Below are 17,480 nucleotides of genomic sequence, written 5' to 3'. Positions count from 1 at the left end.
AGCACAAGGAAGACGGCGAAAGGAGGAAACAGTAAACTACAAAACATGCAATAGACATAGAACAGGAAAATTCATGTCAGCAATATACAAATAGGAATGATATGTTGTATGGGGGGGGGGGGGGGGTTAAATTTTTCTCATTTCAGATTTCATGAATAAAAAGAAAATTTCTTCAAACATTTTTTTGAGAGGATTAATATTCAACAGCATAGTGAATTGCTCAAAGGCGAAAAAAATATTTTAAGTTCATTAGACCACATTCATTCTGTGTCAGAAACCTATGCTGTGTCAACTATTTAATCACAATCCAAATTCAGAGCTGAATCCAGCTGAATGTTGTGTCCATACTTGCCCCAACCGTTCAGGGTTCAACCTCTGCGGTCGTATAAAGCTGCGCCCTGCGGAGCATCTGGTTGTATATCTACCTTTCTCCTACAATAGCTACCGTATTAACTGATGAGCACTTATTCTAAATTTGGTTAAGCATTTTTAATACTGAAATTTATGAACTTTACATAAATATGCTTCCAGTTTGAAGATGTTTTCAAATTAAGAATAAGTACGCAATTTTCCTTTTGTAACATATTCATTATCGTCTATAGTATTTTCCCAATAAATCCTTTATCTTCTAATCAAAATATTTTTACCTTTTCAGTGTCAAAAATTTTCAAATCAAGATATGCAATTAAAAGTATCATATGTTGAATTTTACAGCACAGTCAAGTCAGGATAAGTTATAGTTTTATTATGAATAATATGAAATGACTGCCACTTAATTTGTATTTTAGACATATACCTACAACTGCTTATAAAAATTGTATAAATAAAACAATATAAAATTCTTATGAAATGAATAAATTAAAATGTTCTTTCAATGCGAAATCAACTAATTCTGGGACCATGTGTGCCCTTTATGTCACTATTGCAATGGGGCAATGGATGAGTTGTTTTATTCCAGAAAACATATTATAAGCCGCATCCATGTGTGTCACTGTGTTCTGTAAATTTCTCATAGGCAGATAAGGCTCCCCTTTTGTGGAAAAAACTTGGTGGATTACATAAGGAATCACTGAAGCATGACTGAATCGCCCCTTCTTTTTACATTTGCCAACATTAATAATTAAGAACAAATTGACGAGCAAAAAAATGTTTTATTATTGGGTCTCTATTTAATATTTCTTTTAAATTTCGCGCTTTTAAAACTCATGATTCCCTCCCTTGAATGAGCTCTTCTGCAGAAGGTATAGAAAAGAATTTGTTTACCTATTTTTCCAATTTTGTTTCCTAAATATTTTTTGGCGATACAGAACGAAAATGAACAACGACGACAGTCCAGTTTTACTTTATGCACATCCGTCGATGTATTTGCTGGCAGAAGAAATTGTCAACATGTGTACAAGGCTATCTAACGAATGCAGCCAATCTTCTCAAGCCGATACACCGTCAGTCAGCAAACGATCGGTAAAAACGAAACTAAAAAAAAAAATAAAAGATCTTAAAACTATGGAAAATTGCTGACACTGACAGATTTTGTATCTGGCATTATTGACTTTTAATAATTTCTAAACCATACGATAACTGCATGTATTCACTTTGTTAACAATACAGCATATGATATTATATGTGTGAAGTGTAAGTACACATATGCTGTAGTCTCAGTTTACTCTGACATCCAACGGCTGTGTTTTGTGAGACCAAGCTTGTCTGGCAAAACAGCCATTGGACATTGGAGTAATCTCGGACTAACATATGCGTATACCTTACACATATTACACCTCATCCCTATTTGGACATCACAAAAGTGCTTGTAAAATTTTGACGTCATTATAAGAAAAATATATATACGCCACTATGGAAAAGTGTTTGTTGTATGACATCTAAAGTTCAAGCGGGACAGATTCACAGGTCAAGCTTAGCTGGAAAGATTTCCAAGTAGCCATAAGATGTACACTGCAGCTTTGGAAAATTTAATCTGCATGATGTTTTGACCTGCTGATACCTCTCTGAGTACTAAGGCTTCTTCCATCTAAGTAACAGACTCTGCCCAGTGTCCTAGCACTCCCTCGTGTTAAAGTAGGGATTTTCCTTGTAAATATTGTTGTAAATACTTAAGTGACACATCTCCATTAATCCTGATAGGGAGTGTACATGGATTCCACTGTACCCTTGAAGCTCTCTAGAGTTTTTCCATAACATGAGGGATCTACACACATACATGTAGCCTGTCAGAATAGGCCTTTTCACCATTACTGCAGCATATACACCTTTTAGCAATTTATTCCTATGCAGATAAGTTTTAAAATTACACAACTGAGTTATTTTTCAAATCAGTTGAAGCTAACTGGGAGCCTTGTTCAAAAAAGTTTTGTTCACAAAAATTTTCATAGAGACCTGTTTAAACCATTGTAAACATATTAAACAAAGCATTTGTATGACTTTAATTTTTCTATTAAAAATTGCTACCAAAAACTATAAATTATTAAAATGTCCTCTTTTTCCAAAATTTTTCCTTACCCAGCTCATTGCTGATAATCTTTGATTTTGTTCCACTTGACCTCAGGAAGATATTTTAGTACCTGGATTGGACTGCATAGCAATAAGGTGTATTGAAAAGGGGCAAATTTTTTGAATGGCGATTGAAATACTTAGCAAAGTTTTGAACCTATATCATCTTTTCTAGCAAATGTTGTTTCAATGATGTTTTTCAAGAATTTTTTGTAATTTCACTAGCTCCATTCAGGGTCCTTGCATGGTTGGTCATTTTTTGCCCCAACTTTGACTTGGAGATCTACAATGTATCTGCTGATATCTGTAGGTTTGTCTGTTCAAGAAGAGCAGCTTGTTATGTTCTGTCCTAATATTTTAATAATAACAGACTTGTGTGGTGTCCTAGCACTCCAGTTCTTGGTTGGCGATTGTCTTTGAAAATATTGTTTTAATAACATGTATTGTACAATTATATATATACATTTGTGACACATTTCCATTTATCCAAGTTGGAAATGTTCACAAATTCCACTGAACTTGCAGCTCTAGAAGGGTGCTCTGAAAAATGGAGGATCTACCCCTATTCAATATTGCTGCAGTAACCATGAAAGGGCCTTGTTATGTATGTAGCTTGGTATTAATTTTTGCTGTACATGTATCAGTATTTGAGATATGAAAATTGTATCCCTTTGACTTTTTTCCCTGATCTTTTCGCCCACTGGGGGTCCCTGAAGAAAATTTTCTGGTCCTAACTATTATTTCTATTTCAAGATACCAAAATTGTTATGGTCCTTGCAAATTTTAGTGTTCAAAACCTTCAGATCTACACTTTTTGAGAACTCTTTTTCCTTCTAAACTTCTACTTTAGAATGTATAAAGTACATGTTCTTGAAAATGAAAGTACTTGAAAATACTTGTATCAATGGTGGAAGAAGGTTCGGGCATAGAGGGCGTCCCCACTTCCCCCTCAGCCTAGGTTGGAAAAAGATGACTGTGGACAATTTCATTTTAGCCTGTGAACTGTCTAAATTTTTGTTTAAAGCCTATCTTGGTGATATAATTTGACTATCCAGAATGACTTGTATTTGCATGTGCATGTATATATATTTAACATTAAAATAATTTCAGTGTACACAAGATTTGGTAAGTTAGAAATTTAGTACATGCATTTTACTTTAAATTGACTTAGTGAGAACAATTGTATAGATTAACCATGTATGTTGTATAAATATTTAAAAAAAATCTGTATCTGTCCAAACATTGAGTTAATTATGTATATACTTTTGTTCTTGGATGTTTACTTGGATGTTTAAATCACTTGATTCAGCATTGCTATAGTCTCTCTTTTTTCCATTACTTTCCATCAAATTTCTATCTTGTTTTGAAGAAAGTATTCTCTTTTGGAACCATTCTGCATGATAAAATGTGCACATTTACTGCTTATATCTGAAGATCAGATGAAGTAGATTTACTCAACATGCTGAAGGTTTGTAGGAAAAAGTAAAATTACAAAAATACGAAACTCTAAAGGAAAATTCAAAGCAGAAAGTCCCAAATCAAATGGCATCATCAAAAGCTTAAACACTTAAAAAAAATGGACAACATCTGTAACTTGGTATGGGAAGCCACAAACTAGAATAAATGTTCAAGGAATAGAGTATTAGCCCTTTGCACTTGCATCACTTTTATCATTGCAAACATATTTCCATCTTCTCCCCTTATTCACTCCAAATGATATTATCTTTCCTTTCAGTTTTGTAAACCTCTATAACATTTTACTGCATGTACTAGTAGAATAGATATTTATTTTTAGTTTTCAGTTTTCTTGATCATACAGAATGTTATATATATGATAAAATTGAGAATTGAAATGGGGAATGTGTCAAAGAGACAACAACCCGACCATAGAACAGACAACAGCAGAAGGTCACAAACAGGTCGTCAATGGAGTGAGAAATTCCAGCACCCAGAGGCGTCCTTCAGCTGGCCCCTAAACAAATATATATACTAGTTCAGTGATAATGAACGCCATACTAAACTCGTTTTTCACTGCATATAAATGATTTAACCCTTACAAAGAATTGGCAATGATAAATACAGATCTTGCCTCCAATTTTGTGTGTGTATTCCAATCACTTTCAATAGCTTTAGCAGTCAGATGGTTTAAATGGTTTTACAGTTATGGTTAAGGCAAACATTGTTATATTTTTAAGATTTAATGCACATTTCGAACTGGAATTGAAAGTTTATAACTTAAAATTAAAGAAAATTAGTAACTTTTGAGGGAGTGGCTTCCTTTTACTGTCTCACCAACTCATAGGTCTTAGACTTTTTAAATCAACCTAAAAAGTTTGAATGATAACACTTTAATATTTTAATCATAAGTTCTAGTAATTTTCAAACATTTAGACATCAGCTTTATCTTATAACTGGAAAGGTCTGACAGCTTTAATATTTAACATGTGATGTGTTTTTTTATGAATATTATGTCGCTAATACAAAAATGTCATGAAATAAGTATTGTTTAAAACATCTCTAATGAAATCATATTAGAATAATCAAAATATTTAAACAGTCAATGAAAAATCTTTCAGTTTTGTTTCAAACAGTTGTAGAACGTATAATTATGTTCAGCACTAATTAAAAAATGAATGCATAAAAAAATAATTGGAGTTATCTTCCTTTTTCCATATTGTTGTTGAATATTGCCATCCAGTGTTTGATACAATGTTTTATTTTTAGTTCCCATTAAAAATAATTGAAATCTTTTCCCTTCAGTGCTCTTAAGCACTTTGAATAAATTTTTGAGGCATATAGCATTGACATTTGAAATTAAATATATAAAACAAAGTTTAACTTTTCCAAAAATAATATTGAGACTGGTTTGTTTACAGACTATCACAAATTAGTGTCAGCTTTCTATGCCCAAGCAACCAAATTTCTCTCTTTCGGTTTGTCTGTCCATCCTTCTGTCCTGAATTGGGATACAAAATTGTTTGTCCAGCTATCTCCTACAGTGTTGGAGGTACAACCTTAATGTTTTATAGGATGTTCATATATTTAATGGAAGTGTGCAAATTTATTAGATTTACAATATTTAAAATTTTTTAATAGACCTTTTAATGTTATTGTCAGTTTTAAATGTACAATTAAAAAAAATGCAAACTGTCGCAATTGAGATTTTAGTGTGGTCTTTGGTAGCATGTTAATATTATAGGTTAATCTCAGGCAGGGTCAATCCAAAGACTTTTTTTCGAAAATTGATCTCTGATTCTTCTCTGCCAAGCACATGGCATTTGGAATAAGGGCAAAGCCTACCTTGCTTTGAAGTCAGCTTTATATGCCTTGGTATGGTGACAATCCTGGATACTGTTTGATCTTTGTGAACTGTCATGTAAAAATTAAAACTCAAAATTAACATTTTATTTCTTTAATATCTTATTTACTTTCAGATTGAGAGAACCTTTTCCTTAAGTGGCAATGGCTTAAGAGCTGTGATATTTAGAAAAACCATTCAGTGGAAGAAGTTTCAAGATGGTTTCCCAAATTTGTTCATTGAAGATGTCAAATATATGGCAGGGAAAGATGGCAAGTGATGTTTATATAGAGCATTTTAAGTTAACAAATATAAAGAAAGTGTTAAATTGTATGTACATACTTTACTTGTTAGTTGATCATATAATCTTTAAAATCGTTTGCCAATGACCATATTGATGGTTTGAACGCCCTTATTTTGATTATCAATGCATTGATTAGGGGAGCTTTGTATCTAGAACCCATCTTTCTTGATGCCTGAATGAATTAGATGATCACATTTTCACATAAATCACTATTATTCATACTTTTCTGTACTACAATAGAAATATTGCATCATATATATATATCAAAATTTGGTGTATTTTTTCAGTTATATTTATTGGAAGTTTTCATACACCAGAACTCATCTTTGAACAGCTATCAGTTTTATACAGTTTCCCAAGGTAATTAAAAAGCCCATTTATATAGCAGACTGTCAACTATTAATAGTTAATTAGACAACCTAATTATTTTATTGTTTTTTTTAGAGAGACAAAAAATAGGTATTTTTGAAAACAGTTCTTTGAATTTTATATGACAGCAAAATTTTTTTTATATGATGTTGTCGTCTGTTTGCATTGTTGTCCGAAGACACATTTGGTGTCTGAACAATAACTTTAGTTTAAGTGAATGGATTTCTATGAAATTTTATAACCAGATGCTCTGCAGGGCACAGCTTTATACCACCACAGAGGTTGAACCCTGAACAGTTGGGGCAAGTATGGACACAACATTTAAGCTTTATACAGCTCTGAATTTGGATTGTGATTAAATAGTTGACACAACATCGGTTTCTGACACAGAATGAATGTGGTCTTAAAACTTAAAAATTTTAAATTGGACATTTACCTTCCAGGTATTATGGTCCAATATCCAAAATTTGAATACATGGTTATGTTCAGCATATCATACAACCCCAAGAATTCAATTTTTGATGAAATCAAATAATGTTCAATTTTAGACCCTTTAAACCTCAATGTGGACCAATTTGATAACCTGGCCCAAATATTAAAAATCTAAAAACATGGTTAGATTCAGCATATTGAAGAACCCCATATATTCAATTTTTGTTGAAATCAAACAACAAACAATGTTTAATTTTTGACCCTTTGGACCTTAATGTAGACCAATTTGAAAACAGGACAATACTGTGCAATTGAATATTTCTTGCTATTGCACAAAACTGTGCAATTGAAAATTTCTTGCTATTGCGCAATATTATGCAATTAGATATTTCTTGCTATTGCGCAATACTGTGCAATTGAAGTTTTCTTGCTATTGCACAATACTGTTGAATTGAAGATTTCTTGCTATTGTCCAATTCTGTGCAATTGAAAAGTGCTTGCTATTTCACAATACTGTGCAATTGAAGGTTTCTTGCTATTGCGGAATACTGTGCAATTGAAAATTTCTTGCTATTGCACAATACTTTATATAATAATTTTGGACCTCGATTTAGACCAACTTGAAAACTGTGCCCATAATAACAAATCTAAGTACATGTTTAGATGAAGCATATCAAAGAACCCCAAGAATTCAATTTTTGTTAAAATCAAGCCAAGTTTATTTTTGGACCCTTTGGACCTTAATGTAGACCAATTTGATAATAGGACTAAAAATAAAGAATCTGAATACACAGTTAGATTTGGCATATCAAAGAACCCCAATAATTAATTTTTGATGAAATCAAACAAAGTTTAATTTTGGCCCCTTTTGGCCCCTAGTTCATTGGAACTTAATCTCCCAAAATCAATCCAAACCTTCCTTTTGTGGTCATAAACCTTGTGTTAAAATTTCATAGATTTCTAACAACTTATACTAAAGTTATTGTGCAAAAAACAAGAAAAATGCTTCTTTGGGACCTTTTTTTGGCTCCTAATTCCTAAACTGTTGGGACTAAAACTCCCGAAATCAATCCCCAACATTCTATTTGTGGTCATAGACCTTATGTTAAAATTTCATAGATTTCTGTTTACTTATACTAAAGTTGTGTGAAAACCAAGAAAAATGCTTATTTGGGCCCTTTTTGGTCCCTAATTCCTAAACTGTTGGGACTAAAACTCCCGAAATCAATCCCAACATTTTTTTTTGTGGTCATATCCCTTATGTTAAAATTTCATAGATTTCCGTTTACTTATACTAAAGTTGTGCAAAAACCAAGAAAAATGCTTATTTGGGCCCTTTTTGGCCCCTAATTCCTAAACTGTTGGGACCAAAACAAAATCAATCCCATTCTTCCTTTTTATGGTCATAAACCTTGTGTTTAAATTTCTATTTACTTTTCCTAAAGTTAGAATGGAAAACCAAATGTCTTCGGATGACGAAGACGAAGACGCCAACATAATACCAATATACGACCAAATTTGACGAAGACGAAGACGCCAACGTAATACCAATATACGACCAAAGATATACGACCAAAATTTTTTCAATTTTTGCAGTCGTATAAAAAGTTTCAATACCTCCTAAGGATGGTTGGGATTGATTTTGGGGATGATGGTCAATAACTTGGGTTTAAGTGTATAAATCTCTCTGAAATTACACCACAAATTTACATACTACAAAGGGATGTTTATGGGGTGCGGGATGGTGGTATGGTTCAATTCATCAAGAAACTAGGAACAAAAAAGGGGAAAAACAAGGGGAGGTAATCCAATTAAATTTAAAGAACATTGTAATGTATATGTTTGATAACTTGATTACCTCCCTTACACTAGTACACCAGTATGTAAACAAAATTAATTTTCTATGAATATTCTAAATCTCCCAAAAAAGAGGTGTGGTTTGAGAAACAGCTGTATTTACAAAGTGCAACCTGTTAATTTATTTTTAGAAGTTATTGTTAATTAATATTAATTTTAACCATGACTGTATGTCATTTTATAATTTGATATGTTATGATGTATTTAAATGAGTATAGTTATTGTTGCCAACTGCATTAGAAATTTGAATTCAGATATTTTTTTTAATTTAAGGAAACAGGGGAGGTGAAAAAAAAAATGTAGTCAAGTTTTCTTATTTCAGATTTCAGAAATTAAAAAGAATTTTTCTACAAGTATTTTTTTTTGAGGGGATTTATATTCAACAGCATAATGTATTGCTCAATAGCAAAAAAAAAATAAAAATTTTAAGTTCTTAGACCATATTTATTCTGTGTCAGAAACCTATGATGTGTCAACTACTTAATCACAATCCAAATTCAGAGCTGTATCAAGTTTGAATGTTGTGTCCATGCTTGCCCAACTGTTCAGGGTTCTACCACTGCGGTTGTATAAAGCTGCCACCTGCAGAGTAGAAGCATCTGGTTTAAATTTAAACATATTTGAAATAGATTTGCAGTCTAAAAAGTATAAAATTCGAATTCTAACTGAATAACAGAATATGGAAATAATTATGTAAGTATTTAGTCAAAATTAGGTGTTTTTTTTTATGTGCAGGGGAAATTGATATATTTTGAACCTTGACCTGATAAAAATCTATATGGTAAGGCAAATATAAATGGAATTTAAAAAGAGATTACTGTATAGTGAATACATCTCAGTAGGAAATGAATCCCTCTGCCTGAATGTACAGGAAATATTTGCTACTGGATATTAAGCAAACAACAATCAAACATGAACTATATCTCAAAAACTAAGTCCTTACACATATCACACTAGATATGAAGTCAACATCAATATTTTATTTAAATTTAAAAAATCATATTTTATTTAACATATATGCCATATCTTGATACTACATGTAGTTGTAACCAAGCTTAAAAAACATGACATGTCTATATTTTACTTATATGTTAATTTATGTTTTAGATATTTAGCAAAATCGTTTCACTTTATCCTGCCATACTTTCCAACAGGGACAATGGAAAGGGTAGATACTGAGGGACAAATAGCCACTGCTAAGGTAAAGACTATCAAGTTGATATTATTAAGGTCAGATTCAATAGTTGATATTTCAAACTAAACATATCGTCTAAAAATATCACACACACACACAAAATATGAACTAGCTAGCTATTATGAAAACCACTTTGTCATGTTGCTATACTAATTGAAATTTAGAGCTTTTTTCATAAATTTTTTTTTGTAAAAATGTATTCGTAATAAGCTATTCATCAATTATTTGCATTTAATTTTGAGATAACATACCATTGAACTTAACAGATATTTTTTATTCGCAGACATTAGCAACTCTTATTTCAGCCATACCTCTAACAGCAAAGGGACCAGCACAGATTTGTATTTTTGATATTCATGCTTTACAAGAAAGATTTTATTTCTCTGATAACATCATTCCAAGGTTAGTAAGATATATTATGAAAAAACAAAACATTTTTAAGACCTAAGGTTGAGCTAATGCTATGCATTCTGTAGTGGCGATAGGGATATATAAATATACAGCCATTCAAGTCAATCATTTGATAACATATAGCTTTTACTTCCACCCACGCCAACGTCATTGATGTTCCAAAATAGACAAACAACAGCCAATAAAAGTGGAACATAGTCCACGCTATGCTTACGACACATTCATTGTCTGTCATTTACCTTCATTTTTTAAAAACTTTTTCAGAAACTTTTCTTTAGATGCATACCAAAATAATTTGAGTATAGATTTACAGGCTATGTATTTTATAACTATAACATTGTGAAATATGTGCTAGTTTTAAATTATTTCATTAATTAGAAACTGTATTTTTGTAGACTTGAGTCAGCAGTTCCATTATTATTGAGAGAGGTTGATAGGATGGCAGACAAAGACAACATAGCATATGCCTTCCCAGATGATGGAGCTTGTAAAAGATTTCATCACTTTTTTGGTGATGATAACCCAATCACATGTGTTAAAATAAGAGATGGGAACAAGAGAATCGTTAAAGTCAAAGATGGTAATTATGAAAAAAAAAACATTACATGACTATTTAAATATTGCACCTGTAAAGAACTTGAAAGACTAACATAACATTAAGAGCTCTTCTTAGGGATTTATATTGGCTGAGGGTTGAATGGTGTGTGACATTGAAAAAGCCATTTTACTTTAAAAAGAAGAAAAACACAAAATAAGTCATATCAGTAATTTGTTTCTCTCCTTGATTGCGTTATAACAAATGACAAAAAATGTATCTACAAGAAAAATAAAATTTTGTCAAAGAATGTTTTCCGATTACTGAAAATGAGCTCAGAGTTCTTCAATGGCTGATACAGTATCATTGCTTTCCTTTATCAGACACTCTACTTTAAGATAGATTTCAAATACCTTATTATTAATTTTTTAAAGAAAACACAATGTTGTTCAATTGTGGCTAAAGTTAAAAAAGTGGGTACACAAAGGAACTTTTCAATAAAAAGAAAACCCCAAAAGTTCTCTATTTAAAGGATTATCACCAAAATATATATAATAAAAAAATATTCTTAATTTTATAATTTTCTGTTTGTAGGAAATCCAGAAAACAAACATGTAATAATAGTTGATGATCTTGTACAGACTGGGGGTACATTGAAAGAATGTGGAAAGGTTTGTCCTTTTCTTTAAGTGTACAGTTACTTGTCAGATAAATAGTGAAAAATGCTACAAAAGTAAACATATAGCATGGACGCAGCAGAAAGTAGGAACAAGAGTGCACACACTGAAATGTCTCACCTTCTTTACTAATCATTATGTTGATACTTCTAAATATAAAGCTTTATTGACTGTCACATAAACTTAACATTAACCAAGAAAACTAAACATTAATCAATGAACCATGAAAATGAGGTGAAGGTCAGATGAACCATATGCCAGGCAGACATGTACAGCTAACAATGCTTTTATACAACAACTATAGTTGACCTATTGCTTATAGTTTAAGAAACTAGACCAAACACAAAAACCTAACACTGAGCAATGAACCGTAAAAAACCAGGTCAAGGTCAAATAAAACCTGCACGACTGACATATATACACATGGAAAAAAGTATTGCAACACCAAATTGAAATTGAAATTAAAAAAACACTTTTTATTTTTTTGTGATATAATTTGGTAAAATAGAACTAATTAAACATTATTTAAGTATCACCTGAGTTTAATCAATAAATATCGACTCGATAAGTTTTTATCTGCACATGCAGCTACTGTACCCGTAAACAGCAAAACAGATGTTTTCATCCTCATTGTTTTCAACACTTTAAATAACTAAGTTTTTAAAGTTATGTGATTGACACCTTGTAATGGGTCCTCGACAACTCTAAACTGCAGCAAGATGGCAGATTATCTGCAAGAGAGAAGCAGGGATGTCTCTGAAACAACTGCACGTATTTTTGGTCATCACCATTCCACTATAAGTCGTTTTGAGAATAAAAATAAGGCACTAAACAATGTTAAAGATCTTCCGAGATAAAGAAGACCCCCTATACCATTTGCTAGGGGAAATCAAGCATAATGAAGGTTGGTCAGAAGGAAACCCATTGCATACAATACAATTCTAAAAAGAGAGTGGTGGGCATACAGGAGCCTTTTAACAAGAACTGTTCGAGATCGACTCATCGCTACTGGTTATCGTGCGATAAGACCATTTCGGAGACATTTGCTTACGAACAGACACACAGTTTTCCGTATCCAATGTAGTGCAGAGCTCGCTAAAGTTGAAAATTAGCATCGTGGAGGAAGATCCATTGTTCCAATGGAATTCGGTTCATCTTCCTTGGACGGATCGTAGCCCGGATTTGAACCATATCGAGCATATATGGGACACTATTGGGCGGAACGTGCGCGAAAGGACACCCCAGTTCAAACACATCATGAAATAAACAATGACCTTCATCAGAAATGGTTTCTGCTACCTTAGCAACAAATAAGTCGATTTTTGGCAAGAATCAGGAGACGTTTAGATGCGGTTATCAGTTTGAATGGAGGCTGCGCACAAAGTACTAATTCTTTGGCGTATAACGATCAACCATGATGTGAACAGTCATCTGAAGATTAATTTTGAAATGTCTGACATTGTAAAGTTCGACTACAGTAAATGTTGTAAAATGCATTTTTTTGTACAAAAAACACTTCATTTTGTTATTTAAATTGTGGTTATACAAATCATTTTTTTTCAAACATTTTTTGTTCGTTTCAATGCCAATGTTATCATAAACTATGTTTCAATAATATTATACAAATATTTTATTATATTTCATCCAAAAAAAGAGGCTGATTTTTCAAATTTTTAAAAATCAAGGTGTTGCAATACTTTTTTCCATGTGTATAGATCATAAAATATTCCATACACCAAATATAGTTAACCTATGACATATAGTATTAGATAAAAAGACCAAAACTCAAAAACTTAACTTTGACCACTGAACCATGAAAACGAGGTCAAGGTCAGATGACATCTGCCCGCTAGACATATACACCTTACAATCATTCCATACAACAAATATAGTAAACCTATTGCATAAAGGTATGAGAAAAACAGACCAAAACACAAAAACTTAACTATAACCACTGAACCATGAAAATGAGGTCAAGGTCAGATGACACCTGCCAGTTGGACATGTACACCTTACAGTCCTTCCATACACTGAATATACTAGACCTATTGCTTATAGTATCTGAGATATGGACTTGACCACCAAAACTTAACCTTGTTCACTGATCCATGAAATGAGGTCGAGGTCAAGTGAAAACTGTCTGACAGGCATGAGGACCTTGCAAGGTACGCACATACTAAATATAGTTATCCTATTACTTATAGAAAGAGAGAATTTAACATTACAAAAAATCTGAACTTTTTTTTCAAGTGGGTACTGAACCATGAAAATGAGGTCAAGGACAATGGACATGTGACTGACGGAAACTTCGTAACATGAGGCATCTATATACAAAATATGAAGCATCCAGGTCTTCCACCTTCTAAAATATATAGGTTTGAAGAAGTGAGCTAACACTGCCGCCGCTACCGTAGCCGCCGCCGCCGGATCACTATCCCTATGTCGAGCTTTCTGCAACAAAAGTTGCAGGCTCGACAATAAAACTATGTTTGAACCTCAAACTAATTGCAACAGAAAATGTTTTAGTTCTTATACATTGTATATAGCATTAAGCCCCAAATCTACACAGATGAAAGTCTCATAAAATCTAACTTGAGCAAAACACAAATTTTGCATTTTTAATTCCTTATGGAAATTAACATTGGAAAGGGAGATAACTCTGCAAAAATTATCTTTTTTTTATCAGCTTTTTGTTGATTTATTTTCTTAAAATTAATGTAAAATATGATACTTTGATGATGTTATAAGTTAGTATTTGCCTATATTATATAATCCTCTGCTCATGAAATGTACAAAACCGAAGTGTTATGGGCATTTCTATAACAATACGCTTTTAGGAAGTTTCCATGGGAGATAATCATGTTTTCTTTCAAAAAGTTTATATTCATAAGAATGTTTAAGGTTTTCTGCCCATGTAAACTTATTAATAGGTATTGTTATTTCGCATATATTTTACTGAATATAAGATGTTTAAATTGAAATGATGTCTGATTCTTATGAATATAGAATACTTTTCGAAAGAAAAACTGTATGAAAGCTTAATAGTTTGGACATTTTTATAGTAATTCAAAATTACTAGTCTACCCATCACCTTAGCATGACAATGACAAAAAATGTCTATGCAAACTGTTAGACTGATTTTTCACAACAGTAAAGTTGACTAAAGTTTGAATAAGTTGCAATAGGTGATGAGCAACACTAACAGTCAAGTCACAGTAAGTAGTTTTTAACTCTTAATTATGATTTAACACCTCAGTTTGTTAATCTGGGCAGTCGTGTATTTTTACAACAAAAATTTGATTTCATTTTCAGGCTTTACTGGAAAAAGGAGCAAAGTCTGTAAGTGCTTATGTGACACATCCAGTTTTCCCAAATGACTCATGGAAGAGGTTTGTTGATTCAGATGTTAAATTTGAAAATTTTTGGATCACAGACTCAATACCTCATGCTAGAGAGATATGTGAACACCCTCCATTTAAACTGCTTTCATTGTGTGATCCTATTGCTGAGATGTTGATGGGATATGATCTCATGCCTTGCAGATAGTGTGTGTTACTGGTGTTTGTCATGTGATTGTCATGTAATCTACACAATTGTTCCAACAAACATGAAAGAATTGTGATCTCATTTACTGCTGATATTACAATTTACAATTTGTTTTACATTTTATATTAAGAAAAACAGCAAATAGGTTTGATATGTTCTGATAATCATGTAATGTAGATTTAGTAGTAAATTGTTGTTGATTCTATAGGTCATAGATTTTGATATGGACTAGTTTTATTGTTATTTTTTTATATATATTATTGATAGATTTATTGTACAGTACTAATGAATGTTATACTATATTTTACATTTTGCGAAGATGATTTTTCTAAAAACCTATTTCATTTCATTTCCTAGGATAATGATTCACCTTATTTTTTTTATTGGAGCTTACAAAACTTGGGGAAAAAGATGTATTGATGTCTGAAACTAATGTCTTAAAACTTAGAATGATGGGTAGATTTATGTTTGGAGAGCCACCACTTTAGATGAAAAAATAACTGTTTTCCAATCACATAGTACAGCCTGTTGGGAAAACACATTTCTTTTGTCTGATCTTTCCAGCAATTTTTTGTTTCATATTTTTTTTCCCAAACTTTAGAATTTAGTTATTTTTCAGCAAATTTATAAACTTTGTAAACATTCTACAATGATTAGTCACAAGTATTGCATCCAGGCCATTTGAGACGTTGATCATTTTTCGAGACTTAATATAGTGACAGGTTCATAAATTGTCAAATGGACCACTTGGTATTTTTTTTTAAATGTACATCTTCTATAATATGAAATTTTGATAAATAACTACCTATGTGTAAATTCTTGTCTTGGTCATTATTCAGTGTATGAATTATTGTTCAGTAATTTTTCATTCTTTTTATGTCAAGGTAAACATTATCATACCAAACTGTTAATAGCCTATATAGGTCAGCACTTAAAAAATGCGGTCTAACCCATTTCCATAAATTTGTAAAATAGAACTCATGTTTTTTTTATAAATGTACATCTTTTGATAAATTATTATATGTAATAATACTGGTCTTGTTCATTATTCATCAGTAATTTTTCATTCTTTATGTCGGTTAAATATGCCACACATGTACTTGTATAAGCCTATATACATGTAGTTCATCAACTGGAATTTATGATTCTTACTTACTTTTATTCTATTCCTCGTAGAGAGTTTTAGTTCTTGGATTTATCAATACATAGCCCAGGAGGCAGCCAGAATAAAATAAGAATTTGCAGGGAAGTGTAAAATCTTAGTCTTCCTAAAGATAAGTTTTTTGTCATGTGAATTTCTCACTTATTATGAGTAATTATGAGTAATAGAACTTCAATTGGAATATGGGTTCCTTGATACGTCTACATGTTTGTTGTGCAAGATTAAGACACCAACCTCATTTCATGGATCAGTGATAAAGGTCAAAGTCAACACGATTAGCAGTGTGTCAAATATATGTGATGTATGGAATGATTGACCTTGACCACATTTTCATGATCCATTGTAAGATTTTGTGTTTTGGTATTTTTGTCAAGTACTCTAGTAATTGGTCAACTACATCTAGTGTATGGATAAGATTGTAAAGGTACATATAAAAAAAAAGAAGATGTGGAATGATTGCCAATGAGACAACTCTCCACAAGAGACCAAAATAACACAGAAATTAACAACTATAGGGGTGCTATAAACAGTTTCGTATAAAAAAAACTAGGGGTTATTCCCCCCCCCCCCCCTTTGAATTAAAACAGGTTGAATGATTGAAATAATTTTAAAATTTATATTAACTTTACATGTTTTGAGGGGAGACAACACTGTAAACATCCTGTTTTTTTGGCAGTGAAAATTGAAAACTCATTTGCAGCCACTGTAGCTCTTTTCGGAGCAGGAAACCGTACCCTAAAACAAGATTTTTTTGAAAGGCCAGGTAAAAACCTACAAATTTCATACAGTTTTGATTATGTAAAATGTGCATGGATCATGTCTTCATGGGTGTGCACATGACCTGGTTTCAAGTTTTTTATGTTCAAATTAGACCTTTTTTCCCCCATGTTCATTGGATGGAATATTTTTAATATATTAAAAGTACACATTATTTTTATTTCATTATAAACTAGAGAACATTGATTCCAGTGATATCTAGTTTTATACAAGTATCTTTATTAATCAGTCCACCACTAAGGGTCACTTATGCATGGTTCCTCAAAATGTGACGTCATAGAAAAAAACTGTTGATTGCACCCTAGGTTATAGTATGGCCTTCAACAGTGAGCCAAGCCCATACCACATACATAGTCAGCTATAAAAGACCCGAAATGACAAATGTAAAACAATTCAAACGAGAAAACTAACG

General features: G+C 32.0%; 2 protein-coding genes across 3 annotated transcripts in view; both read left to right on the top strand.

The window, feature by feature from the left end:
• LOC143064068 (KAT8 regulatory NSL complex subunit 2-like) overlaps window positions 1–17,480 on the top strand; it is a 486,386-nt gene that overhangs the window by 106,016 nt on the left and 362,890 nt on the right. The gene's annotated exons all lie outside the window — the stretch shown is intronic.
• LOC143064059 (uncharacterized) lies at window positions 1,245–16,159 on the top strand. Of its 2 annotated transcripts, XM_076236569.1 has the most exons (9): window positions 1,245–1,461; window positions 3,616–3,630; window positions 5,940–6,075; window positions 6,395–6,467; window positions 9,873–9,966; window positions 10,244–10,362; window positions 10,767–10,951; window positions 11,501–11,577; window positions 14,896–16,159. In XM_076236569.1, exons 1-9 carry the CDS (start codon window positions 1,315–1,317, stop codon window positions 15,127–15,129), a joined length of 1,080 nt encoding a protein of 359 aa, XP_076092684.1. In that variant the 5' UTR covers window positions 1,245–1,314; the 3' UTR covers window positions 15,130–16,159. The 2 variants fall into 2 exon arrangements, with proteins under 2 accessions (XP_076092684.1, XP_076092686.1); XM_076236571.1 differs by lacking the exon at window positions 3,616–3,630 and having other exon boundaries at window positions 1,247–1,461.

This window comes from Mytilus galloprovincialis, chromosome 2 (assembly GCF_965363235.1).
Source record: "Mytilus galloprovincialis chromosome 2, xbMytGall1.hap1.1, whole genome shotgun sequence".
In the NCBI taxonomy this organism is placed as follows: Eukaryota; Metazoa; Mollusca; class Bivalvia; order Mytilida; family Mytilidae; genus Mytilus; species Mytilus galloprovincialis.
The sequence above is the reverse complement of the archived record's forward strand: the minus strand, read 5'-3'. Positions and strand labels throughout refer to the sequence as shown.

Bases quoted from the DNA above. Each gene is read 5' to 3' on its own strand.
- LOC143064059 (XM_076236569.1), top strand. From the start codon at position 1,315: ATGAACAACGACGACAGTCCAGTTTTACTTTATGCACATCCGTCGATG. The intron at 9,967-10,243 runs GTAAAGACTATC...TTTTATTCGCAG, and splicing joins GACAAATAGCCACTGCTAAG to ACATTAGCAACTCTTATTTC. The intron at 10,363-10,766 runs GTTAGTAAGATA...GTATTTTTGTAG, and splicing joins TCTGATAACATCATTCCAAG to ACTTGAGTCAGCAGTTCCAT.